General features: G+C 37.8%; 1 protein-coding gene across 4 annotated transcripts in view; it reads left to right on the top strand.

The window, feature by feature from the left end:
* CRACD (capping protein inhibiting regulator of actin dynamics) overlaps positions 1-21270 on the top strand; it is a 108552-nt gene that overhangs the window by 32163 nt on the left and 55119 nt on the right. For 2 of the 4 annotated variants that reach the window (XM_042053796.1, XM_042053795.1), the window contains exons 2-3: positions 7096-7241; positions 20460-20531. In XM_042053796.1, coding sequence (XP_041909730.1) covers positions 20507-20531 — 25 coding nt within the window. In that variant the 5' untranslated portion in view covers positions 7096-7241; positions 20460-20506. The remainder of the gene's footprint in view (positions 1-7095; positions 7242-20459; positions 20532-21270) is intronic. The other 2 variants (XM_042053798.1, XM_042053797.1) reach the window with 1 other exon arrangement.

Raw genomic sequence — 21270 nt, 5'->3', positions numbered from 1 at the left:
TTACTATGGTAGAGCAGGATCCTATTCCACGAACAAGTTTAGAGCCTCATTTAAGTCAGTCTGTAGCACAGAATTCAATTTAGATCAAGTAAAGGGAGTGGAAACTGATCACATAATATTGCAAATAATTTTTCTAGCCATGTTTGGAAATAGTGTGGTTTTATAGTCAGGAATGACACATAACCATAGAACAGTGTCTTGAATTGCACATTTAGTGGACAGAAAGTAACTGGAAGATTTTGTCATCGCAAATTAATCTTGCCATGGTTGGTGACCTGTATTATCATTTAAGATACTGAAAGAGGCAAGTTTTTTTTCATAAGCATTACATATTATACTTGGCAAAATAAAGAGAGAGGGAAAATCATAGATATTGTCAGTGAAATAAAGACATGGTAATATTTGATTTTTTTGTCTTTCAGAGTGTCTTAGGAGCCTTTCTAATTGAAGATGTTTGTGATACTTGAGAAAGAACATGATATATTGTGTTTATTGTTTTTAAATATGAAAACCTACATCTTCTTAAGGCAGTGCTGCATATAAAGTGTGTGGAAAAGAAACCAAGGCACAGGGAGAGGCTGGGTTTCCGTTTATTCCTTGTCAGTTCACACTTAAATTCTGCCAGTGTAAGTATTACTAACACTGCAATAAAGCGTACTTCTATTCACACTTGTGCAAGCTCCCCATGGCTAGGGACAAGTTGAGGTCATCCAAGCATGGGATGGTCTGATAGAGAAGTTCTCTCTAACACCCTACAACACAGGGAAAGCTCCAGTTTTAATTTGATTTAGCTGTTTTTCAGCATCAGTGAAGGTAAAGCTACAGCATGCCCTGGCCATGCTGCAGGACTGTGGTGCATTAGCCATTGCAAAGGTGCACCCGTCTTCCTACTGCAGTGCCGTGAAGCTCCCCTAAGCCCAAGAGAGTTTTCCCTTTTCCATGCCTTATCAGCAGTAATCTCATGCAGGTCAAACAGTCTCATTTACCCACCAGGATGTCTCCCAGTGTCTTTTGATGCAGCTTAGAGGCTGACCTGTGCAAATGTAATTAACCTTCCCTGCCCCTGGCTGTGCTGGAGAGAAGAGAGGGAGAGCAGAGGTGAACAGGGCACACAGGGGATGTTCAGCCCCACAAAATCTACATTTTTCATATTAAGATCTGACAGGTTTTTCTCATAAGACTATTCCTACCCTGTATTTTGGGAGATCAAAACTTCTTTTTTACTCAGTCTTTTGCTAGAATTTGGATTTTATCTCTCTAACCTTGACTGGAGGATGACTTTTTAATGGTGTCATCATGATCCAGGGAAATTATGATGTCAACAGCAATTATTCTGTAGGTCTGTTAATCCTGTTTTATCCTATTTACTCATGTTGTTTTTTGGCTTGTGATAAATAGGGTTGTACTTTGAAAAAAAAATAGGAACATTTTCAATTATTTGTTTCCTAATCATGGGAATTACCTTCCTGGTTTCTTCCCTTCCATTTTCACAAAATCACAGATTTGTCTGAGTTTGGGAGGCACCTCTGGAGGCCACCTGGTCCAACCCACGTGCTCAAGCAGGGTCACCTAGAGCTTGTTGTCCAGGACTCTGTCCCTTTGGGTTTTGAATATCTCCAAAGGATGGAGATTGCACAACTTCTCTGGGCACCCTGTGTCAGTGCTTGGTCACTCTGACACTTAAAAAGTGTTTCCTGATGTTCAGAGGGACCACCCATGCCTCATTTTCTGCCCATTGCCCTTTGTGCTGTCACTGGATATTACTGGGAAGAGTGAAGTCTTCTTTGCATCCTTTACAGATCTCTACCTTGTTGCCCTTGCATGTATTGTTCAGACACACAGGCTTGCAGAATAATGCTGATAGTCAGCTCAGATAGCTTCAAGAGTAGCTTCATCAATTTCTATCGGAATTGGCCAAGCATACACTGGCGCACCAACCAAGCAGGTGGAAAATGGTTTCTCAGGGGTTGTGTTGGCCAGACATATGGTATCTAAAGCTGATGCGTTAGCTGAAGCCACCCAAACATTAGCTTTAGGTTGGTTAACTGGTAAATCTGCATAGCTAAAAGCAAGCAAGCAAAAAGGCATAAGAGGTTTTTGGTCATTTTTTTTCTTCTTAATTTTCTTTCTTGGGTTTGCACCTCAGAAGAGGATTCCTTGCAATGCATGGCTGAAAATAAGAGTGTAAGGAGATCTGGGAGAATTTTCCACTCCCACCTCTACCACTCCTACCTCTATTGAAAATTTGGAGCAGTACATTTTTATTGCTTGTTTTTCCATCATGCAGCTGTATGAATTAAATGACATTTTTTGATACGCTGGAGTTCCAGGACACAATACATGTCAGTGTTAATAGGTAAGCTAAGTTACCAAATATTCTTTTATCCCAGAGTTCATGTGCTCCTTTTTGAGATTTTTTTTATTAAACATGATTTTTATATTTTCTGTTATTTGCAGTTCTTTTAATTACTAGTTCTGAATGTTTAGCTTCTTACTTATCTCTCATGAAAGAATATAAGGGTTTATTTTGGCTGAGAAGTGAGCACACATTTTGCCCACCATGTTTGGGAACTTTTTTCTGCATGTAGAGTAAAAATAAAATTTGTTCACTGTATTTGGAGGGATGGATAGGAGAGGTACACCTGGTGGTGTCCTGGTAGCCTCTTTTGACTCCTATATATGTTTTGGTTAAGAAATGTGTAACTTGCAGAAACCTAGGAAAGGGCAGACCAGATCATAACTGCTGGCATATTTTTTACTCTTAATGAGTCTTGGTGTTTGCAGTGAGGGGATTCATTCCCCTTGAACAGTCCAAAACTCTGATTTTGGGAAGGAAGTAATAATGTTAGGTTGTTAAGTAAACATACTCTGCCATTTTAAAGTTCTCTGTGTGTGTGTGTGTGTGTGTACACATGTGTGTTTGGGAACTGTGCTACTGAAGGGACTGGAGAGTCAAACCTGAGTTTGGCACCATGATAAAATGTTAATCCAATCTAATATGAACTCTGGAGTTTGTTTATTTTCTCAGCTTTGAGCAGCTGTGGATACTCATGATGCATTATCAAAGACAACAATCCAAAGTAATGGATTTTTACCATGTGTAACACAGAAAAAGCTCAGTATCTGGTACAGGGAAATTAGGGTTTTAGTGGCCACCAAAGAAGTGCATGAATGTTCTTCTGGTTTTGGGTTTAATTTAAAACTAAATCTTGATATCATAAGATACTACAACTTGCTGTAAAACAGCTTGTAGTACTAACTTCTTTCCTAAGCCTGACAATGCTGAAAGTGTTTTACTGAATTGTACTCCTTTTCTTACTTAATAGGAGCACCACTCCTATGAGGACAGGCTGAGGGAGTTGGGGCTGTTAAGCCTGGAAAGGGGAAGGCTCCAGGGAGACTTTAGAGCACCTTCCAGTACTGAAGGGGGCCTACAGGAGAGACAGAGAGGGACTTTTTGCAAGGGTGTGTAGCGACAGGACAAGGGGGAATGGGTAGGGTAGGTTTAGATTGGATATCAGAAAGAAAGTCTTCACTGTGAAGGTGGTGAGGTACAGGAACAAGTTGCCCAGAGAAGCTGTGGATGCCCCATCCCTGGGAGTGTTTGCGTCCAGGTTGGATGGGGCTTGGAGCAACCTGGTCTAGTGGAAGGTGTCCCAGTCCACGGCAGGGGGTTGGAACTAGATGATCTTTAGTTCCTTTCCGATCCAAACCATAAACCATATGGTTTTAGGATTCATAGCTAACTACTCACTGTAAGCTTTTACCAGCAAGTAGTCTGAAAAGATGTAGATTTTAACTGATATTCCACATATTTTTATATGTGTACTGAATGCATTAAATTATAGGTGTTACTAAAATTAATTTGAGGATCAAATTTTAAAATGTACTAATCCTGTTTCTAGTGCAGAGGGATCTGCCAGGTTCTAAAGAAACCATTTAAGTCATAGAGGGCTCTTCTTCTTACTCATGATATGAAACACTGAGTCACAGTTTTCAGTATTTTAACAGGCAGGCATCTCTACACTCTTCTGCTTTTTTCAGGAGTGTCAGTGTTGGTTTTCTCTGTCTGATGATAATTTTTTCTTTAAATCAAAAGTTTTCTTTGCATTAAAAAAAAATATTCTGTGATACTCTGTGAGTAATGTTGGTTATATTTACCTGTGATATGCTGACTGTATTTCCTTTTGGTGTGTTACTCAGTTATCCTGAGAAGTTGAAACGTTTTTAGAAGAATGGGGACCTAACAAACAGGGAGAAAAGATACGGTGGGGTCCTTTAGTGTACAAATACTTGATGGTTTGCCATGCTTAATTGCCTACTAGTCTTGTGTTGTGTGGCAAAATAAGAACCATGTGGACCATGTACAAGAACAAGTATTGTCTGAGATGCTGAAAATAGACCACTTGATCAATTTACCACTTGTAACTCTAGCATTACAGTAGGTATTTTCAGGGACCTGATTCATAACGGCCTTTCTCTGTTCTAAAGTTTTGTACTATTATTACGTGTTGAGGTAAAGGATAGATTGTGAAGATAAAATGCACAATGGAGAGGTCTGTGGTCTCAAACAGAATCGGAGGCTACTTTTTATTTCCTGATTTGTATTCTGGTCAGAATTGCATGGGTCTGCCATCATTGCTTCTGTCAGCTATTTATTACTGTGGGATATAGTAATTTTCCCTAAGTGTACGCAGAAAGTGCATCTGCTTAGCTTTCTATGCTGGAAATACATATTTCTAATTCTGCATTGAATTTTACGGTTGCATTGGAAAAGGACAGTAATAGAATAGTTTCCTGAAATAATCTTTCAGGATCCAAATATTCCATGCTGGCCTGTCTGCAGGAATTTCCTCTTCATTGAAATGTTTCCCTATCCATCTGTCTTCATGTCTTCCCCTGACAATAAAAATAGTGTTAGTAAATAGAAGGAAGACCTTTTCTCTTTGTTTATTACTGCCAGGGCATCTCCTTGTACACATCTTGAGCTTAGCAGTTTACACTGGCTGTGCTTTAAATTTCTTTTTCTTGCACCTTGAACAATGAAGGTCTGTTTTACACCCAGGAGTTCAAAGTGCTTTGAATTCCAGTTTTCGAGAACAATAAACTAGTTCAGAAGTTGTCTCATTGCTCCCGTGCGTCCAAACCTTACCCAGAAGAATGAAAACTGACTCTCCATAGTGGGCTGGTAGATTTGCTGGTTCCCTTGGGGCGCAGGCAAGGTGACAGGCCTGAAGTCTCTCAGTTACAGCAGGCTCCTTATTGCAGGCGTACTGAGCTCCTGGTTTCTGCAATGCCATAGCCATTGCCATAAGTCACTCAGGTGCAGAAAGGGCAGGGTAACGTGAAATTAGCACACTGAGAGATGTTCTCTGCTCTGCCAGTTAACAGCATGATGTCTGCAGGGCAGGGGTGTCAGAGAGGCTGTGACAGGATTTTTGGATTTATGCAGGATTTAAAGCTACGAACTAAAAGAGATCTACTGGCAGTTGATTATTGGGGGGGGCTTTCTGGTGACAAAGGAAATACATTCCTACCTGTTTTGCTAGAACAACATTTACCTGATGCAGGCCACAAACTTTCCATGCTCAGACCATTGCACATGCCACTGTCAGTGCTGCATCTCATGCCCAGAAACAAGAGAGTAGTGCTGAGTCTGCATGTGAAAATTAGATTAGAGGTTGGTGTGCGTATATGAGATTTCTAACATCTGGAGTTCCCAATTACACACAAGCACTAGTTCTAGACCTTCTGATTTTCTCATATGCATTAGGAGTACCTTTTTATTTCAGAATTGGCCTGACAAACTCAGGATGTTTTCATATTGCCTTTTCATCTCTCATTCACACCTTCAAGGCATTCTGAATATTATGAGTGGTGCAGAGTCAACTGAGGGCTAATTTCCCATTTCTCAGCTTAAACAGACTGCTTTGTTCTGGTGCTTTTGCTAGCAAAAGTATGCTTCTAGATCATCTGCCCTGGTAGCCTGAGACCACCCACCAACATTTAGTCCTTGAACTTCAGCAGAAGTAATAATTTAATGCTTGCAGACAGTTAAATTTGATTACCAAGAACCAAATATACACTTATCCTTGTCTTGTCAAATGGGGCATGATTTAGCCTATACACTAATTATACTGGTACAACAAAATACTCTTATTTGTGGCTGCCTAAGGATATAAGGATGAATTAATATAGTAAATGCTATTTAATAACTGATAGAATCTAGGAAAAGGATAGTTGCTACAAAATCCCTGTCTGATCCTGCTAGTTGTATGTAAAAGGAAGCGTGACAATCCCCTGAAAAGAGGCAAAAACTTTTGAGGAAAATTTTGAATCATACAAGGTCAAAATCACAAAATTACAGTTAAATTTTTCAAAGTAAAACTTGAAACTAGTGAAACCAGAAGAAAAAAAATCTGTTAAAAAAGTAGCTGCAATTTTGCAGGTTGCTTTCACCTGTTTAAATTTTTTCTGTTTTTGCAGTGTATTCAAATATATTACTTTAATTTAAGTTTTTTGCAGTAGATCTATTTTTAATTTCAAAAAGGTATTTAGTTATTTTTGCCATAAAAATAGTTAAAACTTATTTCTCCATACTCTAGTAGAAGGAAAACCAAAGAAATGATAAGCTCCCATTTTAGCTTTTAGAACTTACCAGTTTTTCATTTTGAGAAACTAGAGTTGCATACAGCATTTTTATTTCAGCCAAACTACAGTAAAACCAGTCACGTATTTTTCTTGAGATATAATTGATTTAGAACTGCAGGATGTGACTGGAAGGAAAAATAAAAAATTGTTGCCATTTCACTAGTTAGAAAGAGGAAAGAAAGACCATTTTGTATGAAAGTCTCAGAGGGAAATCCAAAGCGAATGAAAAGTTTCTCAGGTTGCAATACCTTTTTTTTCTTTCTTTCTTTTTTTTTTTTTTTTTTCTTTACACAATAAGCATCCCAAACCATCTACAAGAGATGTGGCAGGCAGGAGTTACTCAGCTTATAAGCACCCTTCAAAAGAGTGAAAACAAAAAACCTACACTCTTAGATTAGCCTAGAAAAGTTGAACTAAAGTTCTTTCTTTTCCACTTATACCTAGGCAGTCTGGGAGGAGAATGTTAACCACTGGTCCCTAGCAGCGTATCCTGACTTCTGATCACTTATATTGAAGAAAACCACCCATTTCAGAGAGAGTACAAAGACTGCATGAAAGTAGAAAATACCACACCCCACCCTAAACAAAAGGTAAGAAAGGGGTTTTTTGCTGATCCTTTAACACTGGAAGCGGTGTCTTCATTTAACAGTTCATTCTGATGAAGGGAAAAGTAAAAATTTAGTTAATAATTGGACACTAAAATATTTATTTAACCTACATATTCTAATTTAGAAAAAAGGATTCTTTTTGTATAAAAGAAAGAATGTAATGCATGTGTTCCTGAGCTTAAAACTATTTGTTTTGTAGCTTTTTTGTGTATTTTGGAAAAAATAACAGTGCAAAAACCAGAAAATGTTATCTTTCATGTCACGCACTGAAGTTATTCTTAGCCATGCAAAGTTTTATGTAGTCTCCAGTCTACATGCAATTCTCATTTTACCAAGACATACACAGAGTGTTTGTAGAATGCTGCTGCTGGGAATTAGTGCTAAGGAGTAGTTCTGCCATTTGTGCTTTTATCAGAACAGATCTGCACTATTTCCCCTTTCTGCTGGGTTTTGGATTGACAGGTTATTTGTAAAATATTTACAACTCTACTTCCTTAGATTCTTCAATTCTAAAAAGTATTGGAAGAAGCTGAAAACAGTTAAAACATACTGTCTCTGCATGTTTCCTCTGAAAGTGGAGTGACAGCAGTGGAGGACTTTTTCCATTCAGATTTTCTTTCCCCCCGTTTTTCTTCCTTTGTTCTGGGGAGAATGTTGAAATTCTGAACGATAGCTAATAATTCCTTTCTATAGCAACCATTCTGTCATGTGGTTTCAGGACAGATGTGTTCACCACATTTGTGAATGCCCTACTCTACACCACGTATCTATAAATTTTGGTTTGGAGTCTGTCTAATGTAGAAATGCTGTCTTTGCTTTTGCACAAAGCAATGTGATTCTGCTGTTTGAAGTTTTTTTTGTGGTTTTAGAGAATCTGTACTGTCTAACCCATATCACCTGGTAAATTGAAAAGACTCTTGGTTACCTAAAAGTCCTGACTTGTGACTGTCTTGCCAAAATGTATGTTTGGCTGGTGTGTTACGTGGCAAGAGAATAAATGACAAGCAGATATCTTTGACAACTCTTCTGAAATGATAGTCTGAAATACATTGGCTTGCTGCTAAGAAACAAAGGTTCTGTTTTCTTGAGATAGTCATAGTAATTTTGACATTTTTCTACCATAAAAACCTACTACACCTCACCTGAAGGTACAAACGTGTTTGTGAAATGCCTGTTTGTGAGATGGTGTCTGTTAATGTATTATGGGCAGGACATGTTCTTATTTCTTCAAATCAGAAAAGTAAGAAGTGTGCCACCACCGATGGAAAATGCTCTGTGAGTGCAAGATGCTTCCTGCCTGCTCTCTCTAACCTCATATATCCATGCCATTTGTATGTAAAGATTACAGATTCTGAAATATCTTCTGTTTCCTTTGAATAGACTTAATTTTTGCAAGCTATTTTTCAAATAGCACATTTTATATTTTGCCAAGAAAGATACAGTACCCATTGGCTTAAAATACAGATGTTCAAAGAACAGTCTGTGAGGGTGGTCAGGTACAATATCATCTCCAGATTGACTAATACAAATTTCATAAATAAAATATGCAAGATCTATATTTCTGTATAGAATTTGCATATAATATTTCTTCCAAGGGAATTAAAGCTAGGTTGTTTTTCTGACAGTGTACCCACTGTTCTTTCATAACCCACCCACATATCCTGTTGTTAGAATATTATGCTTTTTACTGCAGAAAAAAATCCAAACCTTTTTAGGAATAATTTGCACTGTTAGTAGAGATTTTGCTTAATCCATGAGATTCTCTTTAAATCATTTGTGAATGTAGTGTTAGTCAATTTTTGAACAAGTTTATTGAAGTCTAATAGCTTGGTTTTTTTCTAATGCAGACAATTTTTTTTCTAGTTCATTCTATCATTTCACATTTTCTAAGCTAAAATGCTTATAGCTTCTGACTCACATTTACTGGTGATCCTACCCAGCTTCTCCAGAGACTTCAGTTTTCCTTTAAGTCATTTTCCTTTAAAGCTTTTTTTTTTTTCATTCTTCAAAAAAGTGGGAGAGCAGGTAATCCATGTTCTTCTATATTCTATTAAAGTTTTTTTATTTCATTTGTATCATCCAAAGCTTTCCCCCCTTTATTCTGCAATTTCTTGTTCTCCTGATTTTGCTTCTCCTGGTCTTTATATTTGCCCCATTCAGAATTCTTTCTTACAACACCTGATGACTATTGATACAATTGATTGTGTCCTTTCAGTCACTTCAGATGAAGTACAAACAACAAAGATTTTCTGAAATGAGTTGCTGTTCAGTAACTAGCTATGCAAATAATCTATTTCCTATTTTAATGAAGAAGAGGTCCTGCCAAGCAGACGGAGACCTTGGTTTAGTCAATGTTACGTTGTAGCATTTATTCATCACTAATTTTCTAGATTTTTATACTTCTCTTGTGTTATTCTTGCAATGAATTTTAGTGATAAGCCTTGACATGAAAAGTCCCTTGATTTGTGAACCCTCTACATATTAATGTGAACAAATTGGTTGTCTCCTCAAATCTAAAATCAGAAAACCAGCCAGGAAGTCTTTCACTGTAAATGGACTCTGACTTCATGCTCTTCTGCAATTCAGCCTTCACTTGTTTTTGTGAAGAACAGTGTCACATCTTCATTCTAGCCCAGTAAGAGAGTGACCCCACACACCAGAGAAAGTTGCTTATTCAGTCCATGGTTTGTTCATCTGGTGCCTCTGGCCGTGCAGGACTGGGGCCTCTGGGGTATTGGAGATCAGCTGGATAGCTGCATCCTTACACCACATGGAAAGCTCCTCTAAAAAACTCACCTGTGCTTACCATAGACACACCTGTCTGCCTGTGGCCTGCCCCAGTGTTGTACTTTGAAAGAATCAATGCCTTTGTTGCCTCCATGACCTGAGAAGAACAACCAAGAAGATGGCCTGTGAGTCACAGCAGTCTGAAATGATGCTCACATGGAAAGTGAACACCATGGGAAGTATTTTCTCATGTGCAATTAATTAGTAAGTTCAGCATATCACACTGTCTGCAGAACATTGCAGCAGGAGTTGAAAACTAGGGTGGTTACATCCATCTGCTGATTGTCATAGGGAATAATCACAGTGAAAATATTCAAGATTTTGATGATCTGAAACCTATACTGTAAACATCCAGTACTTGTTTCGTATACCACTTGGGAAATCTCCTGTTTGGGGTATTTCTCTCTGTGGCCATCACATAGGGAATTGGAGGTTAGCAGCTTCTGAGTCTAGGCACTTAGTCCTTCTCTTGATAAGAATTGTGAGATCCATGCCTAATATTTACCAAGCTGGCAACCAGTAAGGTTTTGGAGGTTCTGAGATTTGACTTTTTTTAACTATTACTGGCAGGAAAGTGGAAGGGCAGTAAGTAGATCTGTTATAATATGGAAGCTACACCTGACAATTTTGGGATCTTCCAGAGAGCCTGGAGAGAGTGAAGCAAAAGGCTCAAGCTCCTTCTACAGAAATTTCCTCTGAAAGGTAATACTGTCATGCTGAAGAGCAGGGTTATAGTTGATCAACTCCTTTTGAAATAATGGTATGACAACTCTAAATAAAACAATGATGAACAAAAAAAGCTGTCATGTCACATTTTTCATGTTGCTTTATCCTCCCAAAATATAATAGAACTGTTTCTGCTCCTCAAGGAAGCTGCCCAGTGTGCAAGAACTTGTCTTGATAATTTTGCAATAGGTTTTTCTGCTTTTACTTCCTTTGGATAAAGATGGATGGCATATTTATGTTAAAATCAGAGCAGTATTTATATTCAGCCTCTAAATGCCTGTATGTTTTTGAACATTTTGTGCTTAATACAGAATAAGAGCTTTAGGAAAATGAGTATAATATGTTCTAAGGCAGAGCTAATTCTTGTGAAGTAGTTTGATTGCAATAGTATAGCTTGATTCTGATTAAATCTGTTTCTTTCTTTTAGTCACCAAGTTATAATTGGAATTGAAATTACTTTTTCCTAATTAGATTGACCAATTTTAAACAAGATTTCCATGCTCACCAGAAGTATTTTGGAGCAGTTTATATCTTAAAATGGGGTCCAAACTGTGAAACTTGATGATTCTTGAGTTTTTTCAACGTGTTCTGAATTTCTTTGGACAAGCCAATATGTTCACAAGGCCAGGAACCATGTTTGCAAAATTAGGATTAGTTTCTGTTTTGGTTGTTATTTCTGTGAACTTGCTGACGAGAATTGATTCAGGTTTAGTAATTCTGTAGACTACATTGTTTTAATTTCTTCTGTGCTGAATACTGAGAGAATATCAATGAAGAGTACTGTAGGAGAAATTATCTGAGGGCAAAAGGTGATTTATGCTTCCTCTACTACTTTTAGAACTGGGTCAATTAAAGGATTCCCTGTGGTTATATTTTTTTCATTGCTGCTCCCACATTATAGTTTCAAAGCTCAAATTTGCATCTTAAGGGTACTTAGGAATTCAGGTTTGTAGGATTAGGACAGGAAAAATTGAAACAAATCCTGATTTGACTTTGCTAATGTGATATATGTGTTTATGATGTCCTGCCTTAGGCATCTGACAGTGGCTAAATAATCTTAGAAAAGTCAGGAAAAGACACTCACAATCTTAATTTTGATAATGATTTAGTGCTTTCTTGAGCTGAAAACTCACTATAACCCTGGACTTTAGCAGCTGACTAGGATGGAGAGAAGTAAAGTTCTTCAGGAAATTCTACACAGAAAAGAAACCCAAGTATTTATGAGAGCTAATTAGGAAATGTCACGTTAAATGCTGTTATGGCAGTGGTCTGACTATCTGGTCTGTATTCAAAGACTTAAAACTCCCTGTGACCTTCCTCCACTCCATCCTAATGAATCTCTCAGCTGAAATGCAGCTCAGAGACTTAGGCAGCTTTTAAAAAGCTTCTTGGAGATCTGTAATGTTGTGAACTGAGAGCAGACAGAGGTGTCTTCAAGACAAGGTCCTTCTTCAGCTCCATCATCTTTATCATTAGGTCAGAAGGGCAGCCAAACTCTCCTGTCATTATTGGATAATTTATCCCACCGCAGGATCCTACCGAGGTGACTAATTTTTGTTGATAAAACTCAGGTTAAAACAACATCATATAGTGCTAGTTTGTGTCTTACTTAGTTTCTGTATTGCATATATTGTTGTCTAATAGCGAGATTTCTTCCCAAAAGCAAAGAATGGTTCTGCGGATGAAGCAAGAGTATAAAAGATCTATAACTCATAGGCAAATTTCCCTAGAAAAGCTTTTCAAGGACTTCTAAACTGTTATTTTAATCTGACTATATTGTACAGAAGGACAAATGCTGTAATTATTAATGGCTGCAGTATTTCCAGATCTAGATGATACATTGTGACATTATAATGCTCCTACGTAACATAGGTAGTAAAAGTATATTTTATTGAGCCTACTAGTGTAGTTGTCTATTCTTCGGTGAAATTTAGAGTATGAAAAACATGGTAATGTAATCTGAAAAAAATAATCTCTTGTAAATCCTTGTGCTTCTGCAGCATTCAGATAGCTAATACAGTGCTTATACTACAATACTGTTTAATACTATTAAGCTATCTAATATAGTCTTCATGTATGGTACTATTTGTCTATTGTGTTAAATAGGAATACTATTTATAATTTAAAATATCTGTTAAATAAATATATAATGTTATTAGTTTCCATTAGTGATCAGAGGAAGGAATGCAGACAGTAAGAAGAAAAACATGTCCTGTACAATGTGACTTTCTTATTACAGAATTCTGTGATTCCTTGGAGGTTTGATTACTGGTACTTTTTATGAAGCACAGCTATAATTTTCACATATTAAGTAAAAGTAATATTTCACATATTAAGTATTTAGACCTCTAAAGTAATGTAATGACTATTGTATCCTTAAAATGTTTCTACTGCATGGCTCCAAAACAGCCTAAAATGTAAGACACTTTCGTGCATGATTTAAAGATGAGGGAGAATTTACCTTGTGTTTGATTTCAAAATCTTAATGGTTATATAAATGTGTTGTGCTATATTTCTTGTTCCAGTAACATTTGAAAAAAACAAAAAACGAACCCAAACCAAAAACACCCACAAAAAAACATGGCTGCAGCTGAAAGCGAAGCTAACCAAATTGTTCAGTCTGAGCTACTGGGTACTGATGATTCAGGTACTGTTAAAATAAACTGGGTTTTTACTTGTAAAATAAAGAGACAGAACACATTTTTAGTTTATTTACAGAGGAAACATCTTCCTTCCTCACAAATTACTGCAAGGGATCTGCTTATGTATGAATCTGCTTACATCTGAAAAATGTAGATCTGACCAGACTGGTCTTGCAGTTCCTTCTCACTGCAAGTGGGTCAGCCAGTGTCTTATACAATCGGAGCATATCTGAACACTTGGGATAGCAAGACCCAAGTGTTTTTGTAGGAATTGTAAGTTACGGGCATTTACAGCAGGGATTGATTTAGTGTTTTCTTCCTTACTTCCCTTTCTTCTTTTCTTTCCCATTATTTCAAGCTGTAGCAACGATCAGCTTCATTCTGGTATTTGAACGAGAGAGTCCTAGAAACTGTCTCCAAGAAGCAATATGGTATTCAGTTTATCTTGTCTTCCTCTTTTAAGTGTAGAACTGTTAATTTCATTGTATTCCTGAGTACCTTGTTAGGGTGAATGTATCTGCACTTCATGTATGTGTCCAGTTGTTTAATATGCTCTGTTTAGAAACTTTTCCTGATACTGAATCTAAACTTTGTCTGGACACATTTTGTCATAGAAAACACTCAGAGACTCCTAGACAACCCTACTAATTTCATTCTTCTGCAGCCTCACTTCAAAAATTAGCGTTCAGTACTGAAAGACAAAACTACCTTTAAGGATTTAATATGCAATGTTTTCTATTCCCAAACCCTACTCATTTGATTCTTCTGTAGCCTCACTTCAAGAATTGAAGTTTAGTACTGAAAGATAAAACTATCTTTAAGGATTTAATATGTACTCTTTTCTATTCCCAAACTTATTGGAATTCCTCTGCTAAGGTATAAAAAAGAAAGCTGCAATAAGGAGATCCCCAGTGATAGAAAGATAGGAAGGAATTATGGAAAACTAGATCATGAACAAAACAACTCTTTTGGATTTCAGTTCAGGAAATTGCATGAATTCTTCAGTTGGTGTCTTAGTTTCAGACATTATTAGTGAAAATAATACCAACTATATATTTTACTTCTGCTGGAATGATTCAATAGGCTGCCCTCATGGATACTTGGACTTTTCCATTGGAACTGGCCCAGCAACTTAAGAGTTAACAGGCCTGATAATACAATTTTGAAAGAATTTTCACATGAAAATGACAGGTAACCCTCATCCTCAATAGCTTAATTACTTATAATTCATATTAAGTGCATAAGGGAAATTTATATAGCCTTTGTGATGTCTTTATGAAGTTGTAAAGGGAAAAGCCTACAGTTCAGTCTGCTGAGGGACTGTAAGAATATGTATGACTGAAGAGATACTGAACTTTCTTACAGAAACCGTAATTCTAAAAAGCATGAAACATTTCCTAAGAAGACTGAAATGCCTCTTAATCTGTAAAGAAATCTGACCTGTGTTGAGAACTAGTTACAGAAGCAGAAGTTAACAGCACTTTCTTTGGCTTTGAAGATTTGTAATCTGTATCAACTAACTAAAAGCTAGATGAACATGATCATCCCAGGTCATTCTACCAAAGATGTTTATCACATGAGTGCAACAGAAAAGACCTGGGCTACTCGCCTTCCTTAGGAGTGCTTGACTGTGTTGGAGTCAGCAGTCCGTATAAACAGTAGAAATTTGATAAAGACTTTTTGTTTCTACTAAAATAGATAGTTGAGTTAATTATGAAATAGGGCTGGTGATTTTTAGATGCTTCCACTAAATGCCAGTTTCTCCTTATGTTTTTAGGAAGCTTGGAAGAACTATGCCAATTTCTCCTTATGTTTTAAGAAGCTTGGAAGAACTAAGCAATGGTAGCTCGTAGAAGTTAAAATACTGCAGAAAGTTGTCCTCATAAAAGTCATCATGCATCTTAAACTGCCAGTTTTCTGCTAATTTCATGACCGTGACTTCAGAAATCCCAAAACCCACTAGGCAGTGATTTTAATCTTTATTTAGGATTCACATGCAGCTAATACTGTTTAAATTCCTGATGCCTCCTTATTTTCCTCCCCCCTCTCTTCCTTCTGTCAGGCCTTCATCCATTTGCCTTAAAGGCCCAGGATGAGTCAGTGATTCCAATCTGTATTTGCTCAGATACCAACTCCCTTTTAGGGATATCACTATCATGCTTCATCTCAGTAGGGTAGTCATGCTTTTTGAACAATTTTGACGTCTAGAACTTTCTTTTATTAGATATAGACTGCTGCACTCCTCTCTATATTAAAAAAACCCCATAGTCTCTGGGTTTGCTTTTTAAAAAATTCCAAAACACGAACAACCCAGCTCTTGGCTGCACAAATATCACCAATCCGATGAATAGTCAAACTGCTTTAATCTCGAGTGGATCCCTCACTTTCTTGGTTGTTCGTTCATCTTTGGTCACTTGAACATGGGTCTCCATGCCTTCCTGCCTTCCACTGGTCCTCACCTCCTCTGCACAGCCAGGAAACCCTTAACACCACCACTGCCAGACCTTGTGGCTCTGAATTTTACCTTGTGTGACTTGACAGTTCGGAGGGAAGCTAATAGTATGTCTCTCCCTTGCTAAATAAAGAACAAACTGCAGATATCTGGAATAAGAAAGGGTGAAAAGCCAAAACACCTGATGAGAAGGAGATCTGTCGTGCTGCCGCCACAGCAACACCTGAGTGCTTGAGAAGGCACAAGATGCTTCTGAAGCACCCTAAATGCCACGATTGCTTGATGCTCTGGAGCTGCAACCACACGTGCCCAGATTAGGAGTGTCTCACTTGGAGGAGGCGGGGAGGGAGGGAACACTTTTCATCCTTCTTAGTTCTCTTTTCATCTGTCAAGCCAGGAGAAACCTGGAAGGGGAATGCATGATGGTATTGTTTTGTGTTAATTATTTTGTAATTAGCCAAAGCACTGAAAATGCTTCTGTCTCTTTAAAATGGTGTGGTATTTTGTGCTGTGACTACTACCAAACGTGAAGTTATTTGAGTGAATGGAATAACTTCATGTGTGTTGAGGTGTGAGGTGACCTCATTATTCCTAAATCTGTTCCTCAATGTTTTGTAGCACTCCTTATTCAGCTCTGGTCTTTCAGCTGCTCAAGTGTTTTTATTTCTGCTCTGGTTGTGTAACAGATTTTTTTTGAAATGTCAGAATCATGGCAACATGAGTCAGTTAGTTGAACCAACCTGGCGGAAATTTAGCTGCTCATGGATAAGACAATAATAGAGCAATATTAAACCGCGTTTGTGGCTTAATAAGATAAGAAGCAATACTTACTTGGTTTTACTTTGATGGAAGGATGTTGATTAATGCAAGACATGCTTCATTCCAACTGAGACTTCTGGTAAAGACATTTAAAAAATTATCATTTTGCCTTTGCTTGCACAAAGTCAGCACTCCAAAGAAGAGTTGTGTTGAAAACCCTGGCAAATGGTATTCCCTGTCTGCCTTCAGAAGAGCGTGTCATGGGGAGCGCTAGTATGCACTCTGCAATCTGTGCTTGCTCCAGGGCAGAGATGCACGTCTCCAGGGAGATGCTGCTCCCTTCAACCCTTTATGTTTTCACTTTTGCTGAGACCTGTGCTGTTGGGACTGTTCATCTGGAAGTGGGGCACCTGTCCACTTTCAAGGAAACAAAAAAAGTATTTCTCAAAGCTCACTCAGTGGGCTTCAGGCAGCCTTGCTGGTCATACTTAGTAGAGCTTGTTTGAAGAAGCAGATTAGATGACTACATTGCAAATGCCATATATTGACAGGTTTTTTTATGCCAACTTGAAAGTTTTGCCATTTGGACCTCCAGCATTTAAGGGACACATGAGAAACAAGATTCCAACTACGTTGTTTGAGAACTCTCTGTCACCTCCTGAGTAGTTCCTGTGGGACATGTTTCTCTAAATAATGCATTCCATCTTTTGTATCATTAACCACGCATCAGAAACTTCCTGGCTCCAGTGGTTTCTGCCCGGTTTCATTCTCTGCCACTCTCTCTTGGTTTCTTTTACTAGCTTCAATATTCTCTGCTGGCTGCATGTTGCTTTGGAGCACTTGAGTGAGTTGATGATCTGTGGGGTTTTTAACAAGCAGGTAGGTTTTCTGACCAAGTGTGCTTCCTGAGTTAAAGGTTAAGTGCCTATGCTGAATCTATGCTTGCATTAATAACCTCCTTATCCACAGTTATATATAACAAGCTTTTAGAAGTCCCACTGCCTCCATTTCCTGTTGCATCAAATATAAGTCAAGATGAAATTTGTAGTAAACTAAGCTGGCAAGAGGAGGCAAAAATTTCAGTTTGGCATTGTGCATGGCATTGCTACCAATTCAGCAATGTAAATTATTTAATTGCAGTCTGCATAAGATGATGTAAAAGCAAAACACACTATGTACCTAAATTTTTTAGGGGATTTACATGAACTGGAGTTGTTAGGGGAAAAATGAAGACCTTTTAAATGTCTATTGCATTACACTTTTAAGCTATTAAAACCTATTTTCATGTAAGAAATTGAAGGAAAACACTTTTTCTCTTTAAACTTTGCATTAAGTTTTTGTCACTTCACCTTTTGATCCTCTCTCATTTAATGTTTTGATGTGTAACAAAAGCTTGTGTTTCAATTTTCATCCCTGCTTAAACAGAGAAAGGCTGTGACACTGGTAGCAGGCAGTTTGGGTGTGATTGAGATAAAGCTGATACTAGGAAGTTATAGGGAGAGTGGTTTCTGCCTCTTCTGTACCAGATTGTCCACCACTTATCTTCATGCCTGTTGTCTGAGTGATGCTGCTCCTCTGCTGCTGTTACAGAAAGTCCTTTGATAATCTGGTGTGACGATTAAACGCTACTAATTGTCCTCAGCCAGGAGGCTGTTTTGCCCATGCACCTCCAACTTCGACGCTAGATTAAGTAGTTCCTCTAAGAGAGGTACCTCTCAACACCTATGCTTTTCAGTATTGTAATATTCATCTGTTGGTCTCCAAGGTAAACTTTAGTCATGGGATTTGAAGTGCAAAGGACCTGAATAGCTACAGAATGTGCTCAGGGTGGTGACCACACCTGAGTCCAGAGAGTGTTTGCTCAGGTACCTGTGTAGCCTTTCTGATGGTCCCGAGCCCTGTTGTAAGTTCTCATGGTCTTAATTAATCCTGGCTTGCTGACTATTTGTAGGGATGCTAGATCCAGTGTTGTGCTGTGGGAAGAAGTCTTGAGGGGGGCTGGGTGAAGTGATTTATTTGCTGCAGAGAATATTGGCCTGTCAGCTGTTGGATTGAAGAAAGTAGCCCTTATAGATGGGTCAAAAAGCCATGCATTTTGTCAGACCAAAGCTATTTAATCTTTTGATTTTTCTTTTTTTTTTTTTTAAGCTCTTTTAATTAATAAATTGGGTGAAAGTCATTCTCTTGGTTCCCGAGAATGTTTCATTAGTGAAATAAAATGTGTCCCTAAAGAAAGAAGTTGCTAAAGTCATTATTACACATAAATCTTGATATAGCTACCAGAACAAATCTGTATTAGATACCTCAGAGGAGAAAGCAACGGAGGGATATTACTCTCAAGCTCTTTATTTTATCCTCTCTCATTTCCAGTTTGATCCCATTTGTCTGTATTTATGGGAATTATTCTGTATGTCTGTATTTCCAGTGCTTAGAAAAAAAGGGACTGATAAGAAGCCTGGGATTCTTCAATGTTTCTCCACATACACTGTTTTTAATTGACACAGAGGGAGATTTGGGAAATTGGATACTATTAAATGCACTATGTGCAATAGATGAATTAAAATTCTTCACTGCTAAAGGCTTTATCTTACTTCAAGAGTCTCTGCAATTTATATGAAAATGCCAAGGACCTCTGTTGAAATTAGAAGATAACCATAACCTTTGGTTTCACATTGAGAAAGCACAATCTTTGTCTAGATCTTAAATTTTGTGAGAAACACCTTTGGTTTTTTTGGTGTAAACACCTTTGGAATGTGAAGGCCTAAGCTTAGCAACGTGTTGCTGGTCTTTGGGTAAAACTTGTAAGACATGATTTTGAACAAACACCAGGGAAGAATTGAAAAGGCATCACTAAAACATCAATTTCCTGTAGAGGATTTTACTGCATGATAAGCTACCTGGTTCCCAGGAGATTTGAAAATTAGATCTCCCATTTCTCTGCTGAACTACAGACCTGGGAGCCTAGCTTTACTGGGTATATTTTCCCTTAAATCCTGGTTGCTAAGATCTCTTTGTGGAAGACTGGCACGTCTGCAATAGGAGCTACTGCGGCCATGGGAAATTTTATCCAGAGCACAGAGAAGTACTGTAGTAGGATTTGGCTCAGCCAGTGTTGACTGAGAACTGCATAAAGAAGCCCTTTTATATTCAAATATTTAATATATTTATATTCAAAACTTTATTGCTTTCTAAGAGGAATTTGCATCATTGTTGCTTCTTTCATGATGAATAATGTAGACTGCTTAATGCTTGTCTCCCTTTCATGGTACTATAGGATGCTTCAGGAAATACTAGTGTCTAGCATAAATTTTCTTGGAAAATGCAGCCTCCATGTGTCATGGTAGTTATTGCCATTAAACTATTCTTGTAAAGATAAAACCATGGACAATATGATATCAGGATTTTTCTTACTTTTTAAAAAACCACTGCTGTTATTCATAGCACCTATAAAGGGTTGCCTAGTATTCCTGGTATCCCTTATTGTCCTTGTGGGAAAGGTAAGGCTATTTTTGGCTTTGTGGTTGGGGAAGACTGAGAAAAAAGCAGTTGTATAAACTAATGTAACAAATGAAATATCAGCTGGGAGGTCTTACCTATCAATCTGAAATCACCTTGGCTGTTGCTAGTTAAAACCTCCTTTAGCATTTTCCACAGGGAAAGTGCTAAATAAGAACAAAGTGCTGAAATACATTCCCAGATTAATTTGTAAAGCTGTTCCTACAAGCTTCCTATCACGTTACAGTATGCCCTTCAGAGTTCTCTTTAAAATCACAACAAAAAAAGCCAAAAAAGTTCTTCTCTTTGGTGATTTCATGGCTTCTGTTTCTTCCTCAGAGAAGATCAAGTCTGAAGTTTCTCTGACTTCGTCTGAAATTGTAGGCATGATCAATTTGTTTAAGAAACCTTGTAAGTACTTGACTGATGGAGCACATGATGTCCTGTCATTCAAAAGCTCACTGTTAAGTTTTTGTGGCTTAGTCTGGAACACTTTCAGCGGGGAGCTGGCTGAGGGGGGAATGTGCTGTGCTTCTTGTTTTTAAGTAGGAGCTGCTGCTAATGTATGTGCTGCTTTTGTCCATTTTTATGGCAGTTAGAACAAACAGCGTATGTGTGAAGCACAGTCAAATTCAAACCAAAGAGGTTATTCTGGTTAATGGTTTTGCAGGTAATTCCCTGAGGCATCACTTGGGGGTTTCTGCTCCGCTGTGGGAAACTGTACTCCTCCATTTGTGTTATATCAGATGCTGTGCTTTACCATACCTTTTGAAATGCTCCTTTTAACTGATGAAAGTTTAGAATTTATGATTTAAATTTTGAAGTAAATAGAAAAATACATGCTTTTTTTAGGGTCATCAGGATTATTTTTCAAAGTTGTCAAAAAGTTTGTTATTTTAAATCTTACTACTGTAGTTTTAATTTTGATAGGTTTTCCTATGTCAATTCTCAAATATCTTTCAGTTGCACTGATACTAACTTAACATAATTTCATTTTTATTTCTTGCATTGGATCTACAGGGATTCTTTGACAAATTCAGAATTTATTTCGGTTAAATGTGAATGGACTGAAGCAGTGTTAAGTTTGTACTTATGTGTAAATAGCAAGCATGCTGTCAAGCAATGGTGTTGGATTCATGTGGTGGTGTCC

This window comes from Corvus kubaryi, unplaced genomic scaffold (assembly GCF_017639235.1).
Source record: "Corvus kubaryi isolate FWS band 111438036 unplaced genomic scaffold, C.kubaryi_AGA036_p1.0 split1-131, whole genome shotgun sequence".
NCBI classification, from domain to species: domain Eukaryota; kingdom Metazoa; phylum Chordata; class Aves; order Passeriformes; family Corvidae; genus Corvus; species Corvus kubaryi.
Note: the sequence above shows the minus strand (reverse complement) of the source record. Positions and strands in the feature narration are given on the sequence as shown.